General features: G+C 38.5%; 1 protein-coding gene and 1 non-coding gene across 2 annotated transcripts; both read left to right on the top strand.

The window, feature by feature from the left end:
- Window positions 1–1,815: 1,815 nt before the first annotated feature.
- Window positions 1,816–1,922, top strand: LOC141624935 (small nucleolar RNA R71). Its single transcript, XR_012534738.1, has one exon. It is a non-coding gene; the product is annotated as a small nucleolar RNA R71 (small nucleolar RNA).
- A 12,072-nt stretch (window positions 1,923–13,994) lies between these two features.
- Window positions 13,995–14,573, top strand: LOC141620777 (uncharacterized). Its single transcript, XM_074437561.1, has one exon. The coding sequence runs from the start codon at window positions 13,995–13,997 to the stop codon at window positions 14,571–14,573; it is 579 nt and encodes a 192-aa protein (XP_074293662.1).
- The last annotated feature ends 2,885 nt before the right edge of the window (window positions 14,574–17,458 follow it).

Genomic DNA, 17,458 nt, shown 5'->3' with positions numbered 1-17,458 from the left:
ACACCACCTACTACACATGGGATTGAAAAGCTCCCCGGGTCACCAAGCTTAGTGGGCATTTTATTAAGGATATGAGCACTACATGCCTCTTCCATAGCCACCAAAATATCTTTTAAAAATTTTGAGTAGGTTTGCATTTTCATTATCACCTCCATAAAGGGTAGGGTAACCTCAAGTTTCTCAAGCATGTCACAAAACTTGGCATACTTAAGGTTTTCCCTACTCTTTATGGCTCTTGAAGGGTAAGGAATTTTAGGAACAAGTTGGGAATTTGAAGATACCCTTGGAGGAGTCGAATTCCTTGTTACCTTTTTAGGTTGTTGCAAAGGTACTTCTTCAATAACTTCCTCCTCATAAGGGAGGTCTTCAACATACCCATCAACATCCTTGTCCTCTTGAATTACCCTTCTAGACAAATCTTCACAAGCCTTCTTTCCTTTCTTGACTTCACTAGCTATTCCCAATGGTTCAATGGGTGAGCTTTCCTCTTCACCATTCACTTCCAATTCATTCTCCTCGGGATCTTCATCAATTTCTACCACAAGGTCCTTGTAGGGGTCCTCAAGCTCTACACCACTCCTTAGCACTACCGCATGAGCATGGTGGCTATTTGAGGCATCCTTGGAGCTTTGTCCTTGGGCCAACAAACCACCGGGCGGCCGTTGAGGGTTAGCCATAGCACGAGAAGCCATCCTAGATTCCATTTCCCTCATGTCCTTAAGGAAGGTAGTCCTCAAGTTTGCTTGTTCTTGTTGAGTAGCTTTAGCAAAATTAGCTATCTCTTGGCTATGTTGAAGTTGCATGTTCTTTATCATCTTCAAAAGCTCAACTTGAGAGAGCTCACCTTGGGGTTCTTGATAAGGTTGGTTGGCTATGGGTAAAGGGAACCCATAGTCATACCGAGCATTGGGACCTTGGTTGTTGTTTTGCCCCCCTTGGAAGTTAGCTCTAGGACCATTGTTGTTGAAGTTTGATCCTTGACCTTGTTCTTGAAACCCTTGAACATACCCTTGCCCAAATCCTTGGTTTGCTTGATTCACTTGATTCTCTTGGTAAAACCCTTGGTTGCCTTGATTTCCACCAAAATCTTGGTATCCTTGTGCTTGGTTCCCATAATTTTGGTTTTGATTGTTGTTTGGCCATTGGTTTTGATTCCCGGGATTAGGTCTTGGGTTGGGGAATATTCCCCTTTGTTGAGCAAAACCGGGTGGGTTGGTTGGGGCTTGTGGTTAAAGGTGTTGTGGGTTTTGAACATTGGTGCTTTTGTAACTAAAGTTGGGGTGGTTCCTCAAACCGGGGTGGTAGAAATTGGTATTTGGATTGTAGACGTTTGGGTTGTTGAAAGGTGGTCTTGTGGGTCTTGAATTGTTGTTAAAGCCTTGAAAAGTGTTAACCTCTTGAACATTCTCTTCATAGACCCCATTGTAATTGTTGCCACACAAGTTATAAGTATGACCACTTCCTCCACAAAGTTCACAACTTGCGACTTGAGCCACTTCTTCCATAGGTGCCCCATATGAGGTTGCGGCTTGGTTCACTTGATTTCTTGAAAACTTCTCAAATTGTTTTGTGAGTAAGTCGAGCTTGGCATTTGCCTCGGAGTTGGAGGCGTTTTCCTTAGGAAACTTCCCATTCCTTCTTAGCATGTTTCCTCTAGAACCATAGTTTGCCTCCGAATCTACCATTTTCTTGATCAATGTCGTGCCATCTTCATCACTCAAGTGATCAAATCCTCCCCCTGCGGAGGCATTTACCATCTCCTTAGTCCTTGGTAGCAAAGTTTGGAAGAATTTTTGAGTGATGTACCATTCCGGTATTCCATGGTGGGGGCAACTTGCTATCAAGCCTTGATAACTGTCCCAAGCTTCACCCAAAGACTCCCCATCCTCTTGTTGAAACGTATGAATCTCATTACGGAGCATCGCGGTCTTTGAGGAAGGGTAATATTTGGCCATGAATGCTTTAGCCAAAGCATCCCAAGTAGTTAAAGTATCCGGTGGGTGAATGTTCAACCATCGGTCCGCTTTGCCCGTCAATGAAAACGGAAACAACATCATTCTCAAGGTGTCTTCGGACACCCCATTCTTTTTCATCATTGAAACTTTCCTCTTAAACTTCCGGAGATGAGCATGGGCATCCTCTTCAATATGCCCCCCGAACAAGTCCTTCTCAATTAACCCGACTTGGGCGGGATGCATTTCAAAGTTGTTTGGGGCCAAGGTGCCAAAATTGATAGGGTTACACGAATCATTATGGTTAGGCCGGTTATGATCTCTAAAAGCCATTTGTGGTGGTGGATTTGGTATTTGATGTGGTGGTGTTTGAGGTGGGCTATTATAATTAGGGAAGTTATGAAAAGGGTTTTCTAGTAGAGTCTCAATTGTGAGGTTTGGTTGAAGTGTGGTTGTGGTATCAATATTTTGTGGGATGTGTGAATTTGGTTGGTCCAAGTTTGCTTGAGGGGAACTATTCCTAACTCTCTCAAGGGTCCTTGTCCTCAAGGTCCTAAAAAGCCTTTCGGAGTCGGAGTTGAAGAGAAGAGCTTGGTGGTTCCTTCTAGGCATGCACTTGACAAATCGTTAGTCTCCTAGTGTTTTTACACACTAGGGGAAGGAAAGAAATCACACACTCTACAAAGAACACACAACTACTAAAACAAACTAACAATTGAGATAAGACTAAAGCAAAGACTCTAAGCAAAAACTAAGCATAATCTAACGCCATCCCCGGCAACGGCGCCATTTGATGGGTAAGTTTTCAACGGTGGGGTCAACACACTTACCACCAACAATAATAACCCAATTTAGTTGTAAATCGGGGTCGAACACGAAGACGGCGGGGGTTTCCACTTAGCCTAACTAAGAGTCAAGTGTAGTCAAAAATGAAGGAAAAGGGTTTTGATTTTAACTACTAGAGCAACTAAATAAACGATTGAATGAAGATGGCTACGATTGATTAAAAGACTAGGGTCTTCGGGGTCACCTAAATGAACTAGGGGCGACAAGTCGATAAAATAGTCTAAGGTGAGGGTTCGTCCTAGGGGCGGTTACCAACTTTCGTTGAGCAACAACTAATTCAAAACATGCAACAAGACCACCAACAAATTTTCATTCAAAGGAGGAATTAAGTTAGTAAGACAAAAAGACACAAGCTTTCACTCACACAATTCGTCAAACACCTTGTATGCAATGCTAAGAAAAACAAATTCCTACACCAAAGACTCAAAACTTATCAACTAATCATGCCCACTAATCCTATTTAGGCTCCCCCTAAACCTTAGAAGGGTAACTACTCACTCATGTTGGAATTAATCATGCTAATAAGAGGAGAAGAACAAACAACATAGAGAGAAAACATGGAGATGATTATAGCAATTATAAGAGACAAAAACAAAATGTAAACAAATGATTGACAAGTAAATAAGAGAGGAGATATACCAACACAAGTAAAGGTGATTGCTTGATTGAATAATAAGAAGGAAAACCTCCAAAATCTCCCAATACAATCTTCAAAAACCAAGTGTAAACAATTGATTCTTACTAATACTAACTAATTTCACTAAGTAATTACTAATTATTAAGGAAAGGTTAAAGCTTGATTAAGGAAAGATTACAAATATTTATGGAAAATTCTCAGATCTAGGGTTGTGTGTACAAAGGGTTTAAGGAGGGGGTATTTAAAGGCTTGCCCAAGATTAAGAAGAAAGGAAGAGAAAAGCCCAATTCCTGTGCTGCGCTGCGTTACGGTGGACCGGGACAGTCGCTGGCGCTCCTACCGGGGGGCGGTCAGAATAACTCCAACTTTGGAAATTTAGCTGGCAAGTGTGTTCTGTCGGTGGACCGGCTGCCGGCCTGCCGACAGAACACTACCTTCAGAGTCTTCAAATTCCTCTGATGTTGCGTCTTGCCGGTGGACCGGCTACCGGTGCTCCAACCGGTAGCGAGGTCAAGCTTCTCTTCCTCTTCCAATTCAATTTTAATTCAGGATGTTGTGTTCTACCGGTGGGCCGGTTGCCGGCCTGCCGGTAGAACACTACCCTCGGATCATTTCTTCATTTTCCTTGGCAAGGCTTGGGACGTGTTCCGGCAAAACACAACATACAGCATTTTCACCTCTTCTTCATGTAAAGGCATTGGAATGCCCTTTCTTGCCCCAATTCCTCTATACTCGACTCGGTTCCTGCAAAAGGATACACAAAATAACAAGTACGGGGATTGGGCACAAAATGCAAGGAAAGGCACACGAAACCGACTTGATATGAGTCGGAATGCATAAAAGAAAGAGGGAAATAAGGTGTAAATAAATCATATATCAGTGTACTAAATGTAAACTTCTTGGACATGAGAAAGAGAGTTGCAGAAAGGGCAAACCTGTGCAATCAAGGCAGGTTCCTCGGAAAGTGTGGAGACCAGTCCAAAAGCAAAAAGATACAAGTCATGCAGCCAGTAATGCTACTTTATCTGTTCAAGCTACTGTACGGGTACAAGAGCAAGGATCAGACCTGCATATTCAACAAAATAATAATCAAACCCCTGCTATAATGATACAAAATCTGGAAGGGGGCTCAAGGTCTCCAGGCAGGCCATTGAGAGTAACAAGACAAGCTGTAGACAACTCGGATCATCAGGTATCTCCTACCTACAAGGAGGTATTAAGTGGTACAAGTTCTCCTAGAGCAGGAGGTGGTACAAGTTCTCCTAGAGCAGGAGTTGGTACTAATGGTATTGACCCTATCCATCTTACCCCATGATTAATTTTGGATTTTGGAATGTGAGGGGGATGAATAGGGAGGGGAAACAGAAGTTTGTTAATAGATTTCTTCATTCAAATAATGTTGGTTTTTTTGGTCTTCTTGAAACAAAAATAAAACCACAAAATCTTAATAAAACTGTTAATAATGTTTTTAAGGATTGGTGTGTGACCACCAATTCAGCCTACCATAAGAGAGGGAGAATCTGGCTATTGTGGAATCCCACAATGGTGGATATCTTGGTTTTAGAATACAATGCCCAGTTTATGCACTTCTTGGTCACAGATAAGTCCACACAATAGCAATTCCATCATTCCCTAGTTTATGCTTTCAATGGAGATAAAGAGAGAGAGGAACTTTGGAACAGTCTTAGAAGGATAGTTGTACAAGTCAGTGGTCCCTGGTCAACTAGGGGAGATTTTAATTGTGTGTCCCAGACACATGAGAGGTTGGGAGGACATGTTTCTCACTCTGAAGCAGAGCCTTTCCAACAGTGCATTGAGGACTGTAACTTGTGTGATATGCCTTCTACTGGAGCCTTCTATACTTGGAATAACAAACAGGCCCCTGAAACAAAGGTTTATAGTAGACTGGATAGAATATTTCAGAATCATGAATGGTCAGTCCAGTTACCTGAGTATTTTGCAAACTTTCTACCTGAAGGTCTTTTTTATCACACTCCTTGCCTAGTCACTGCTGCTAATACCCAGTCTCACAAAAGAGCTTTCAAATATTTTAATATGTGGAGCAAGGCGTCTGATTTTAAAGAGTGTGTCACAACTTGTTGGAATCAAACTATCAGAGGGACACACATGTATGGGGTGGTTAGGAAACTTAAGTTGTTGAAGCCTAAGCTAAAGCAGCTCAATAGAACTCATTTTAGTGATGTGGAGACTCAATCTGACTTAGCTCAGGTTAGTTTGACTCACATACAACAGTTGCTGACTCAAGCCCCAGGGGATGCTGATCTAATTAAGAAGGAATATGGAGCTCATAAACAATTCTTTTTCTTACATGAAGCTAAACTGAAATTCTTAAGGCAAAAAGCAAAAGCTCATTGGCTGACTGAGGGTGACACTAATTCTTCCTATTTTCATGGACTCCTCAAGGCTAGAAGAAATAAAAATTCTATCTATCAGATTAAAGATCACAATGGTAGGATGCATACTACTAAAGATGGTATACAGATGGCTTTTCTGGAATACTATAACATGCTTTTAGAATCTAAAAACCAGACTCTCCAAGTTAAAAAATCAGTGGTTCAAAAAGGCAAGATGTGTACTGAAGCCCATTGTCAGAAGCTCTTAAGTCCTATTACGCATCAGGAGATAAAAGAGGTTATGTTCAGTATACCTAATGATAAGGCACCAGGACCTGATGGGTACTCTAGTCAATTTTTTAAAGACTCCTGGGAAATTGTGGGAGTTGGGATCTGTAATGCTATTTCTGATTTTTTCCAATCAGGTATGCTCCTCAAACAACTGAACACAACACTTCTCACTCTCATTCCTAAAGTGACAAACCCCTCTTCTGTTCTTGAGTACAGACCTATTGCCTGTTGCAATGTGCTATACAAATGCATTTCTAAATTGATTTGTAATAAGCTAGCCCTTGTTTTACCTGACATCATCTCACAAAATCAAGGAGGCTTTATTCAGGGGAGAAGCATTATGGAAAATATTTTAATTTGTCAGGATCTTATTAGAATGTATGAGAAGAAGGCAGTGGCTCCTAGATGCCTGATAAAGATGGATCTCCAAAAAGCCTATGACACTATTGAATGGGAATTTCTTGACCAAATGATGGAGGCTCTTAAATTTCCAGGTGTTTTCAAAGGGTGGATTATGCAGTGTCTCACTTCTGCCACTTATTCTCTTAATTTAAATGGGAACATGTTTGGCTTCTTCAAAGGTCAAAGAGGATTGAGACATGGGGATCCTCTCTCTCCCTTGCTGTTTACCATATGTATGGAGTATCTATCAAGGTTATTGGTGATTTCTACTTCTACAATGGGATTCAAGTTCCATCCCCTATGTTCATCTATGAGGCTCTCTCATCTTATGTTTGCAGATGATCTATTGCTTTTTAGTAAGGGAGAGGCTACATCAATGATGACTATTATCAGGACATTCTCAACTTTTTCAGCTACTTCAGGACTCAAGATGAGTAAAGGGAAGTCCAATGTGTATTTTAATGGGGTGAAAGAACCTTTGAAGTTTGACTTCCTAAGAGTTTCTGGGCTAATTGAAGGTAAACTTCCATTCAGGTACCTAGGGGTGCCTATTAAGACTACCAGACTTAATGCTCAAGATTGCAAGCCTCTCATTGATAAGATTGTGGCTAGAATAAGAACTCTGGGAGCCAGGAAGTTATCATATGCAGGAAGGTTGGTATTGGTCAGGGCTGTGCTTAAGACATTGCATAACTATTGGGGCCAAATGTTCATCTTACCAACTGGTATCATTACTAGCATTGAACAAGTTTGCAGGAACTTCCTATGGGATGGAGGAGTAGATTACCTGAGATCACCCTTGGTTGCTTGGGATAAAGTGTGTAGGCCAAAAAAAGAAGGAGGTCTTGGCCTTAAGCAGGACATTATGTGGAACAAAGCAAACAGAGGGGCAAACTGGTTTGGTGGATTTACACTAAGCCAGATCTTTTATGGGTCAAATGGGTTAATAACATCTACATAAGGGGATCCGTTTGGCAGGATTATTCACCAACCACTAATTCATCATGGTACTGGAGAAAGATTTGTCAAGTGAAAGGGGATCTACATCTAGCATATCAGCAACAAACCTGGGATCCTAGTGGTAATAAATATACGATCTCTAAAGGATATGAATTCCTACGAGCTAAATCACTGGATGTCCCATGGTCGGGCTTGGTATGGAATACTTGGACTGTTCCAAAACATGGCTTTATAGCATGGATTTTTCATCATGGAAATATGAATACTAAAAGTAAATTACACAAGTTAGGAATCAGCGAGGATAATACCTGTTGCATATGCGGAAGATTGGAAGAAACATTGGAGCATCTTTTTTTTTACTGCCCGTATAGCAAGAGACTGCTCCTTCAAATTGGAGGATGGCTAGGAATCCACATCCCTGCAAATGATTGGATCTCTTGGCGACTGGGGAGAAATGGAACTCAGGTTCAACTGGGGATCCTAGATGCTGTTGTTAATGCATGTATTTATTTTGTTTGGCATCAAAGGAATAGAAGCAGATACGATTTTCTGCTTATCCGACCACACAAGCTTGCGAGAATGATCAAAGAAGAGCTGCAAATGAGAATCAGAGGACTGGATAGAAGGAGATTGACTCGAAGAGAGGTAAATTGGATTCAGGAGCTTTTGGATAATGGGGATTGATTTGTTGTTGACAGATGAACGAAAAAGGGGGATGTTGGTAAGATGTCGAATTTTTTAAGGGTTCCTTCTTCACAATCTGATTTTGTGAATCAGGTTTTGTTAGATTGAATTTTGTTTTGTTGTGTTTTTTGGGCTGCTGTTTGGGCAAAGATGTAATATGGGCCGTGCACATGTCGTCTGCTTGATGAATGTCCCGATCCCATTGTATGGTGACTCTCTTTTTTGATATATATACTTACATTTTATCAAAAAAAATAACAACAACCTAGTCTAACTAATGACTAAATAGTAGGAATTAGAGATAATGAGCATGTGCTATAATTAACTAAAAGCTAAATTGTAGGAGTAAGACTAGGACTCGTTGGTTGTGACTTTGTTTGTTCAACACAGTATACATATCTATTTTCAATTCAATAAAAGTCTCCCTTTTGGTGAGAATCGTTTTTCTGTTCCTTATTTTAGGGTTTTTTCATTTATTCGTGGGTTTAGTCTCATCAGTAATATGGTCAAGAGTAGTTAGTAGCGTGTTCTTTCCAAGGGTACAAGTGATTTTTCAATAATCTTTGGAACCAGCCAGATTTAAAATTTATCTCATAAATCAAATGAAGGATCCCTTCAAAAGCTACATTAAGATTGCGATAATAGGACGAGCCGAATTGTTAGATGTTGTTTTGAAATACCTAGTTTATAAGAAAATTATTTTTCTTTCATTTCCATTAGATTTGTTTTCGATTATACTTATCCTTTGTAAATGTTGTATGACGTTCTGTTAATGAATTGTTCTTTTCTTTCAAAAAAAAAGTTGGTAAGATTATTCTCACAAGGTAATAACTTTACTTGGTAAGATTTTACTCTCATTAAAAAAAATTCTAAATGTAGAATTATAAAAAGATTAAACGAACCCATGGACCCAAGATCTAATTTTGTCATCGTATTGAGGATATTTTATTCTCGTTACATGAATCTAAAATGTAGTTATTTCCATATTTATTGTGAGTGGAAAATATGTCATTAAGGCTTTGTTTGGTAAAACTAACTGAAAATGTAGTACTGAAAAAGTAGCTGAAACCTAAAAAGGTAGCTGAAAACTGAAAAACTAACTGAAACCTGAAAAGGTAATTGATGAGGTAGCTGAAAACTAGGAACTGATAAAGTAGTTGATTATATAAAAAAGTGTTTGGCACACTAACTGAAATGGTAACTGATTTTGATGAAATGACGTAAAAGGATATGATAATGATTTAATAGTATAAATTTAAGGGGTAAAGACGGAAAAGCAAATCAAATCAGGTGCCTGAAATCTCAAATGCTACTCTAGGTAGCATTTCATTTCAGGTAGCTTATTTGGTTAAATAAGCTACTTGTCAAACGCTTACAAAAAAAAAATAAGGTAACTGAAATTTTGGTCAAATAAGCTACTTTGACCAAATCAGATATCTGAAATGTCTTGCCAAACAGAGCCTAAGTTATCACAGTGAAGATCCTCTGTCCCATTTGGTGTCCCATTGTGTGTGTCACACCACTTAGCTTCCAACACCTCAACAAATTAATATATATATATATATATATATATATATATATATATATATATATATATATATATATATATATATATATATATATATATATATATATATATATATATATATATATATATATAGAGGTAAGATCTAATGAGTCCCTTACCTCATTTGAGTCCTTAAGTCCTTATAAGGACCCTTAGATGGACAACATCTATGATGGAGATTTTTTACAAAATGTAGGCCAAAAAAAAAAAAAGGGAAAAGCATGGCTATGAGAGAGGACAACAATTCATGCGAATTGTTCTTACCAATGATTATTTCCTGCGGACAAAACCATATATCCTTTGTACTATGTTTCCACTTCCCACATTCTTCCTTCCTGCACACACTTAATTCCAACCTTTTTTTTTCTTTCTTCTCTCTAAAACTGGGTTCTTTCATCTCCAAACGAAGCTAAAGTTCTCTCTAAATCCTCCAAATCAGCGTAAACATGCAAATAATAGATGGCATCAATGGTATTTCTTCATTTTATTAATTGTTTTCAGTCACATTTTCATATTTTTCAGTTGAATAGGAAGGATGAAGGTAAACATTACAGTTTTGCATATTTGCATGTCATCGAATTTGTTCATTCTTGTTTTGATTATTTGTTACTGGGTTTGAAATGAACATTGTTAGAATTAAATCTTCCTGCTGGGTTTTCATTAATTTGAGTTTAAATTAGCATGAACGCATTCTGACAACATTTACATGAACATTTTAGCTATAGTTTTACATTTACACTTTTTATTGTTATATTTTTTATGTGAATTAGCATTCTGACAACATTTACACTTTTATTGACATTTACACTTTTAAAGCCTCACATTTACACTGCATTACTGCTCACGTTTACACTTTTCCTGTACTGTACACAGGTACACTTTACATCATATGACATTTTCACGTAAATCCCCTATAACTTAACATTTACACTTCTAATACCTTAACATTTACACTTCTAATTACTTAGCATTTACACTTTACAATTCATGACATTTACACTTTCGATCATTACATTTACACTTCTAATGACTTAACATTTACACTTTACAATTCAATACATTTGCATTTTTATTGTTATATTTTTGTTGACATTTCCACTTTTGTTGACATTTACACTTTTAAAGCATCACATTTACACTGTATTGCTGCTCACGTTTACACTTTTGGTGTACTTTTACACTTTTGTTGACATTTACACTTTCAGACAATCACATTTATACTTCGTTTCTGCTACACATTTGGATGTTTACTCTTTTTGCTATAGTTTTACATTTACACTTTCTGTTAATATTATAGTTTTAATTTGTGTTAGCATTCTGAAAAAATTTACACTTTTGTTGACATTTACACTTATAAAGAATCACATTTACACTGCATTTCTGCTGACATTTACACTTTTGCTGACATTTACACATGACATTACAACACATTTACACTTTGTTTCTACTGACATTTACACTTACACTTTTGGATGTTTACTTTTACTATAGTTTTGACATTTACACTTTTGATGACATTTACACTTTCGGAACAGCACATTTACACTTTGTTTCTACTGACATTTACACTTACACTTTTGGATGTTTATTTTTACTATAGTTCTGACATTTACACTTTTGATGACATTTACACTTTTAGAACAGAAAATTTACACTTCATATCTGAGGACATTTACATTTACACTTACACTCTGTGCACATTTACAGACTTGGTAAAACAGAATGGGGTTCAACCTGACAGGCAAGAGCTGTGTAAGGAGGTGGAGAAGAGGTTTACACCGTACATCGGCTAGGAGTTTGGGGGGTTGAGGATGCAGTGACTTTTTATAAGATATACGCCATTGCTTGTGGGTTTGATGTACGTAGGTACACAACAAAAAAATGGCGTGGCGGTGAGATCAAGTCAAAGCTCGTCGTCTGCAATCGAGAAGGTTTCGCTCACAAGAAGCCCAGAAAAGATAAGGATGGCGGATCGGATGGGAGAATTCACGAGGGATATTCAGGGTCACTAGAGTGGGGTGTAAAGCGAGGATACGACTATATATGAAGAATGGTCTTTTAGTAATTGACCGGTTCCACGAGGGTCACAATCACGAGCTTATCTCACTTAAGGACAGAGAGTTCCAGAAATTGTCGCGTAACATAACAGATTATCACAAGATGATAATCGTGTCAAACTCAAGGGTTTGTAATACATAATCAGTCTCTATACTAAATAAATAATTCCATTCATGTTATATTTATATGACGTGTCTGTTAATGACGATTGGCAAACAAGATAGGAGCAACAAAAACATACGTAATCTGCAAAGAACAAGTGAATGGATACGAAAACATTGGAGCAAGCTTAAATGATTTTAAGAACTTCCATAGGGATGTTAAATGTTTCATTCACGAACGAGATGGTCAGTTGTTTGTTGACCATTTCAAGGAAATAACTCAAACAAGAATAGGTTTCTACTTTGACTATGACCTTGACGATGATGGCGACTACGTAGGGCCATATGGGCGGACGGTACCGCCCGAGATAATTACAAAATTTTTGGTGATGCGGTGTCATTCGACCCAACTTACTCCACCAATAAGTATTCTATGGTATTCACACCATTCACGGTGTTGACCACCATAAACGATCCGTGACGTTCGTGGGGCTCTAATTGCAAGGGAAGATTATGAGTCGTTTAATTGGGTTTTCAGCCGGTTTTTACAAGCAATGGGGGGTAAGGAACCCGAGTACATTATTACAGATCAGGACCCAGGTATTATCAAATCTGTCCCTCTTGTTTTCAAGACAGCGCGCCATCGGTTCTGTATGTGGCATATAATGAACAAAATGCCAAATAAGTTTGGCGTCTCGAGAAGCGACTATAATGAGTTCATCTGTAAAATTGATAACATTATATGGGACGATGAGCTTGAGGCAGCAGAATTTGATGGTCTCTGGGAGCAAATAATTCAAGATCATGGTGTTGGCGTAAATGATTGGTTTGCAGATACATATGCTATAAGGGGACAGTGGGTGATGGCGCATTGCAGAGACTTGAGGATGGCGTCGATTATGAGGACAACTCAAAGATCAGAGAGCGAAAATAGCTTTTTCAAGAGGTTTGAGCACAAGTCAGGAACATTGGTTGAGTTTTGGATGCGTTTTGAGAGCGCTATGGACCAACAAAGACATACACAGAAGCAGCTTGACAACATGGATAAGCACTCGTCCGCAACGGCGTCAACACATCTGGCATTAGAGATTCATGCTGCAAAGGTGTACACCTATTCAGCTTTCAACAAATTCAAACAAGAAGCCTTCTTCTCAATTGATACATGTAGAACAGGAGGTTTCACTGAGAGAGGCGAGCTAGAGATAACTATTGTCAAAGATTCAACCAGAAAGAAGAATTTTGAAGTTGTGTACAGTCCAGGTAGTTTACACTTCCTATGACATTTACACTTTCTGTTTTTACCTCTTTTAAATTCCTATAACTTAACATTTACACTTCTAATAACTTAACATTTACACTTCCCATTAGTTTACATTTACACTTCCTATTAGTTTGCATATACACTTCTATTAACTTAACATTTACACTTTACAATTGATGACATTTACACTTTACATCATATGACATTTACACATGTAAATCCCCTATAACTTAACATTTACACTTCTAATACCTTAACATTTACACTTCCTATTAGATTACATTTACACTTCTAATTACTTAGCATTTACACTTTACAATTCATGACATTTACACTTTAGATCATTACATTTACACTTCTAATGACTTAACATTTACACTTCCTATTAGATTACATTTACACTTCTAATTACTTAGCATTTACACTTTACAATTCATGACATTTACACTTTACATCATATGACATTTACACTTCCTATACCTTAACATTTACACTTTTCCACTTATTGACATTTACACTACATTCATGACATTTACACTTTACATCATATGACATTTACACATGTAAATCCCCTATAACTTAACATTTACACTTCTAATACCTTAACATTTACACTTCCTATTAGATTACATTTACACTTCTAATTACTTAGCATTTACACTTTACAATTCATGACATTTACACTTTAGATCATTACATTTACACTTCTAATGACTTAACATTTACACTTTACAATTCAATACATTTACACTTTACATAAGTGACACTATTTTTAAAGTTCACACTTACATGATAGCTTTATCTGATGACACAGGTACACGTAAAGCAAGCTACAGTTGTACGATGTTTGAAAGAACCGGAATCCTATGCCGCCATATAATATGGATTTTTTCAAAGAATGGGATAAAGACTATACCAAAGATTATGTTACGAATAGATGGATGAAAGAGTATCTCCGATTAAGGATTTTCAAATCTAATGGTGAAGGAACAGAAAACATGCAAGTCATCGATGAAAAACAAATTGCAATGTCAATAATGTGGTCAAAGTTCATGAAGTCAGGGCTCCTTCGAGACAAAGGAATAGCTGATGTTGACAGCTTTTCCGCTGTAATTAGATCATTTAGACAGTCCCTGTCACCATTAGGGGAAGTGTTGAATAAAAATCAACAAATGGAGAAATTTCTGAATTGTACGGCATGTGAGGTAGTGACGATATTGCCACCAAAGAATTCGAAAAACAAGGGGACCGGAAAAAGATTGCTGTCAGCCAAAACAAAAGCAATGGTGTTGGCTAGGAAACCCAAACGTAAGTGTAAGAATTGCAAGAGAATGGCAAATCACGACAAGAGAAACTGCCCTAACCCCTTCTCAGCACACACGCCATTGTGCGAAGGGTCGTCTGAACCAGAAGAGGATGAAGGAGAGGACGAGGAAGAGCTGGAGTCAGGAGAAGAATAGACGTCAGATCAGTGACAAGTGTTGCTCTATATATTTTGAGTGTGTAACTTAAAACTTTGATGTGCTATAACGAGCGGGCGATAAGAATTGGTCTCATGGCAACAGAACTTTGAATCGCAGTTGGTGTAACTTTTAGTAACACCAACGTTAGAGTTACACTGGCATAAGACCAAAATCTCTCTGTTTTATTAGATATCCAAACATTGTGTTACTTGAACTTATTTTGGATTACTTATGTTATTTCAAGTAACAGTTACACTTATTTTCAAATAACTGGTGTTAACATTTACACTTCCCATGTCAAAGACATTTACACTTCCAAGAACTTCACATTTACACATACTATATCCTCACATTTACACTTTGAATATCTTCACATTTACACTTCCAATTTAGTCAGTTTTACACTTTATTTGTTCACATTTACACTTCTCCTATATTCAAATTTACACTTCCTATTTGTTCTTATTTACACTTTTTTTGTTCACATTTACACTTCCCATGTCACCACATTTACACTGCATTCAATTTAATTTCAGTGTGTTTATATTCACACTTTCAGTATGTTTAAAGTTGACACTGACAGTGTTAACATTTACACTTTAAGTGTGTTAACATTTACACTTTGAATAAACTATGATTATAAATGCCAAAAAATAGTCAACCATTACACTTCATTAGTGTAATTTACAATTACACTTTATTACTGTAAAGCTTACACTTGCAAACATTGCCAACCACAGATCAAAACATTATTTACTAAGTTCAAGATTGCCAAATAAAATACATTTTAAAAAAAAATATGTCCACAAATTGTTCACTTTTTCGACAACACAGCCTTAATTTTGCGCTTCTTTTGTAACTTGGCCCATAAATCTTCTTTTCCAGCGATAAACCCATTCAACTTTGCTTCAAAATGTCTCATGTGACATTTCGTCGGCTAGAACAAGCGTCGCCACCAACTCGACTACCAAGTACCGTCGATTCCTCTTCCTCTCCAAGTCGGATGCTCAAAAGGATGACCCTCGTACATCAAAGATATACATCATACGAAAAATCCCTGATTCTGTTATGTTAGGAAGGGGTGTTTGGCGCCTGAACGGGATTTGCCGATGCTCAAAGCTAGTAATCTCATATCCCCTGTCCGTTCTGACGTCCAAATAATCGCTAACAGCTGATGCCACTTGGCGAGTAACATTGCACATTTCAGACTAATCCCAGTTGGCATGATGTTGGTAGTCAAGGAGATCCACAGTTTGTTGTCCAAAATTTATACACACGCATGCAAAGTGACCACCAATGTTGCCAGGTACGAAGATAAACTCGGCATTCGGGTTGAAAGTTTTATCACATCCTGGATGAAGGTATCCCAAATGTGATACACCGATCGATGTCATTAGACCGTGAGCACGCTTCACGTATATCCATAAGCTGCATGATACATTCCTGTTTATGGGAGTGAGTGAGACTTCATAATAAAAGAAAGAACTAATGTATAACTTTGAGGCTTTGTCTTGGGGAGGGGGAGGGAGGGGGTGTACCATATGACGTATCCCAAAGAAGGCCATCCTAGGAAGTAAGTGTTCAAAGAGACTCCAAATGGTTCAAAGAAAAAGCGACCCACGACTCAATGACAACAGGCGACATTACAACCTCAGGAAGCATGGTCATGATGTCGGACCGGCGCAGCGTGGCATGCCTACTGTACCAAGAGATTGATTCACTGCAATAAAACACACGTATAATAGTAAGAAATTGAGAAGTAGTTACAAATTAAATATTGTAACGAATTGGCTCTGTTATAAGAGACTGGCAGGAACTAACGATTTTTCAAAGTTGTAGTCGTCTAACAGGCAATAGTCCACCGCATGCTTTCGACGTGATCGAATACCCCTGACCAAACTTTGATTGTTCCGTAAGAAGGTCGAGACAACAAGAGTTTGCGTACCAGCAGCCCTACAGTCAATTGAGCAACCCAAGCCATCCCCCGCCCGGGGACGGCTCCGTCGGTGACAACGGTTGGCTACCCGACGATCGGCGACGCTTGAACAACAAATGGGGCGCTTTCCGCTGTATGGCTACGGGATTGACCACAGGGGCTTCCTTCTACGCGTTTAGGGGTGGGATCGCAACACGAGGTCGTTTCTTGTCGTAATCTCTTCCTCATCGTCCGGACTCCGCTCGTGCAACATTGGAGACCAGGTTTTCCAAATGGGTTCAGACCTTGACCATACTTTTCTCTGAATTGGGTTATCCTTGAGCGAACGCTCTCCCTCACTTTGTTATGGTCACTCAGGATAAGAATCGACACCACTTCAGCCCGGACGAGGTTCAGAACGTCCCTCTCACCTAAGGCGCAGTCAAATAGCTTCCCATTGAAAAGCAGCATGTGTATCATCATGTACACCCCGCAATCAAACGCAGAATAACCCGTGCCTTGCCATTTAAATTCGACATTCACAAATTTGAACCCAGCAACCTTTGAACCTCTGACAAACCCTTTAGACTCCAGATACGCACCCATTAAATCACACTGTAAAAGGAATTAAAAAAAAAGTCAATTTAAAAACAGTGTTTACAATTCCAGAATACATCAACACTGAAGAACAAATTACGGTATGCTATTTATAATTATTACCGCAATACGGGAAATTCCAAAATATGGAAGCTTCTCAAAATCATCGTCGTATCGACGGTTGTCCAAATACTCTATCTCGCTCGGAAACGAAGTTTATGCATGCACAAATTGTAATGATCATTATTGCGGATAAGATCGGGATGAAGACACAGCGGGTGTGACAACAAAGACATAAAAGATACACTCGTAAAAAAATTTCAGATTTACACTTTCAATAATTCGTCACATTTACAAATCCTGTGTCATG

This window comes from Silene latifolia, chromosome X, assembly GCF_048544455.1.
Source record: "Silene latifolia isolate original U9 population chromosome X, ASM4854445v1, whole genome shotgun sequence".
Lineage (NCBI taxonomy): Eukaryota > Viridiplantae > Streptophyta > Magnoliopsida > Caryophyllales > Caryophyllaceae > Silene > Silene latifolia.
Note: the sequence above shows the minus strand (reverse complement) of the source record. Positions and strands in the feature narration are given on the sequence as shown.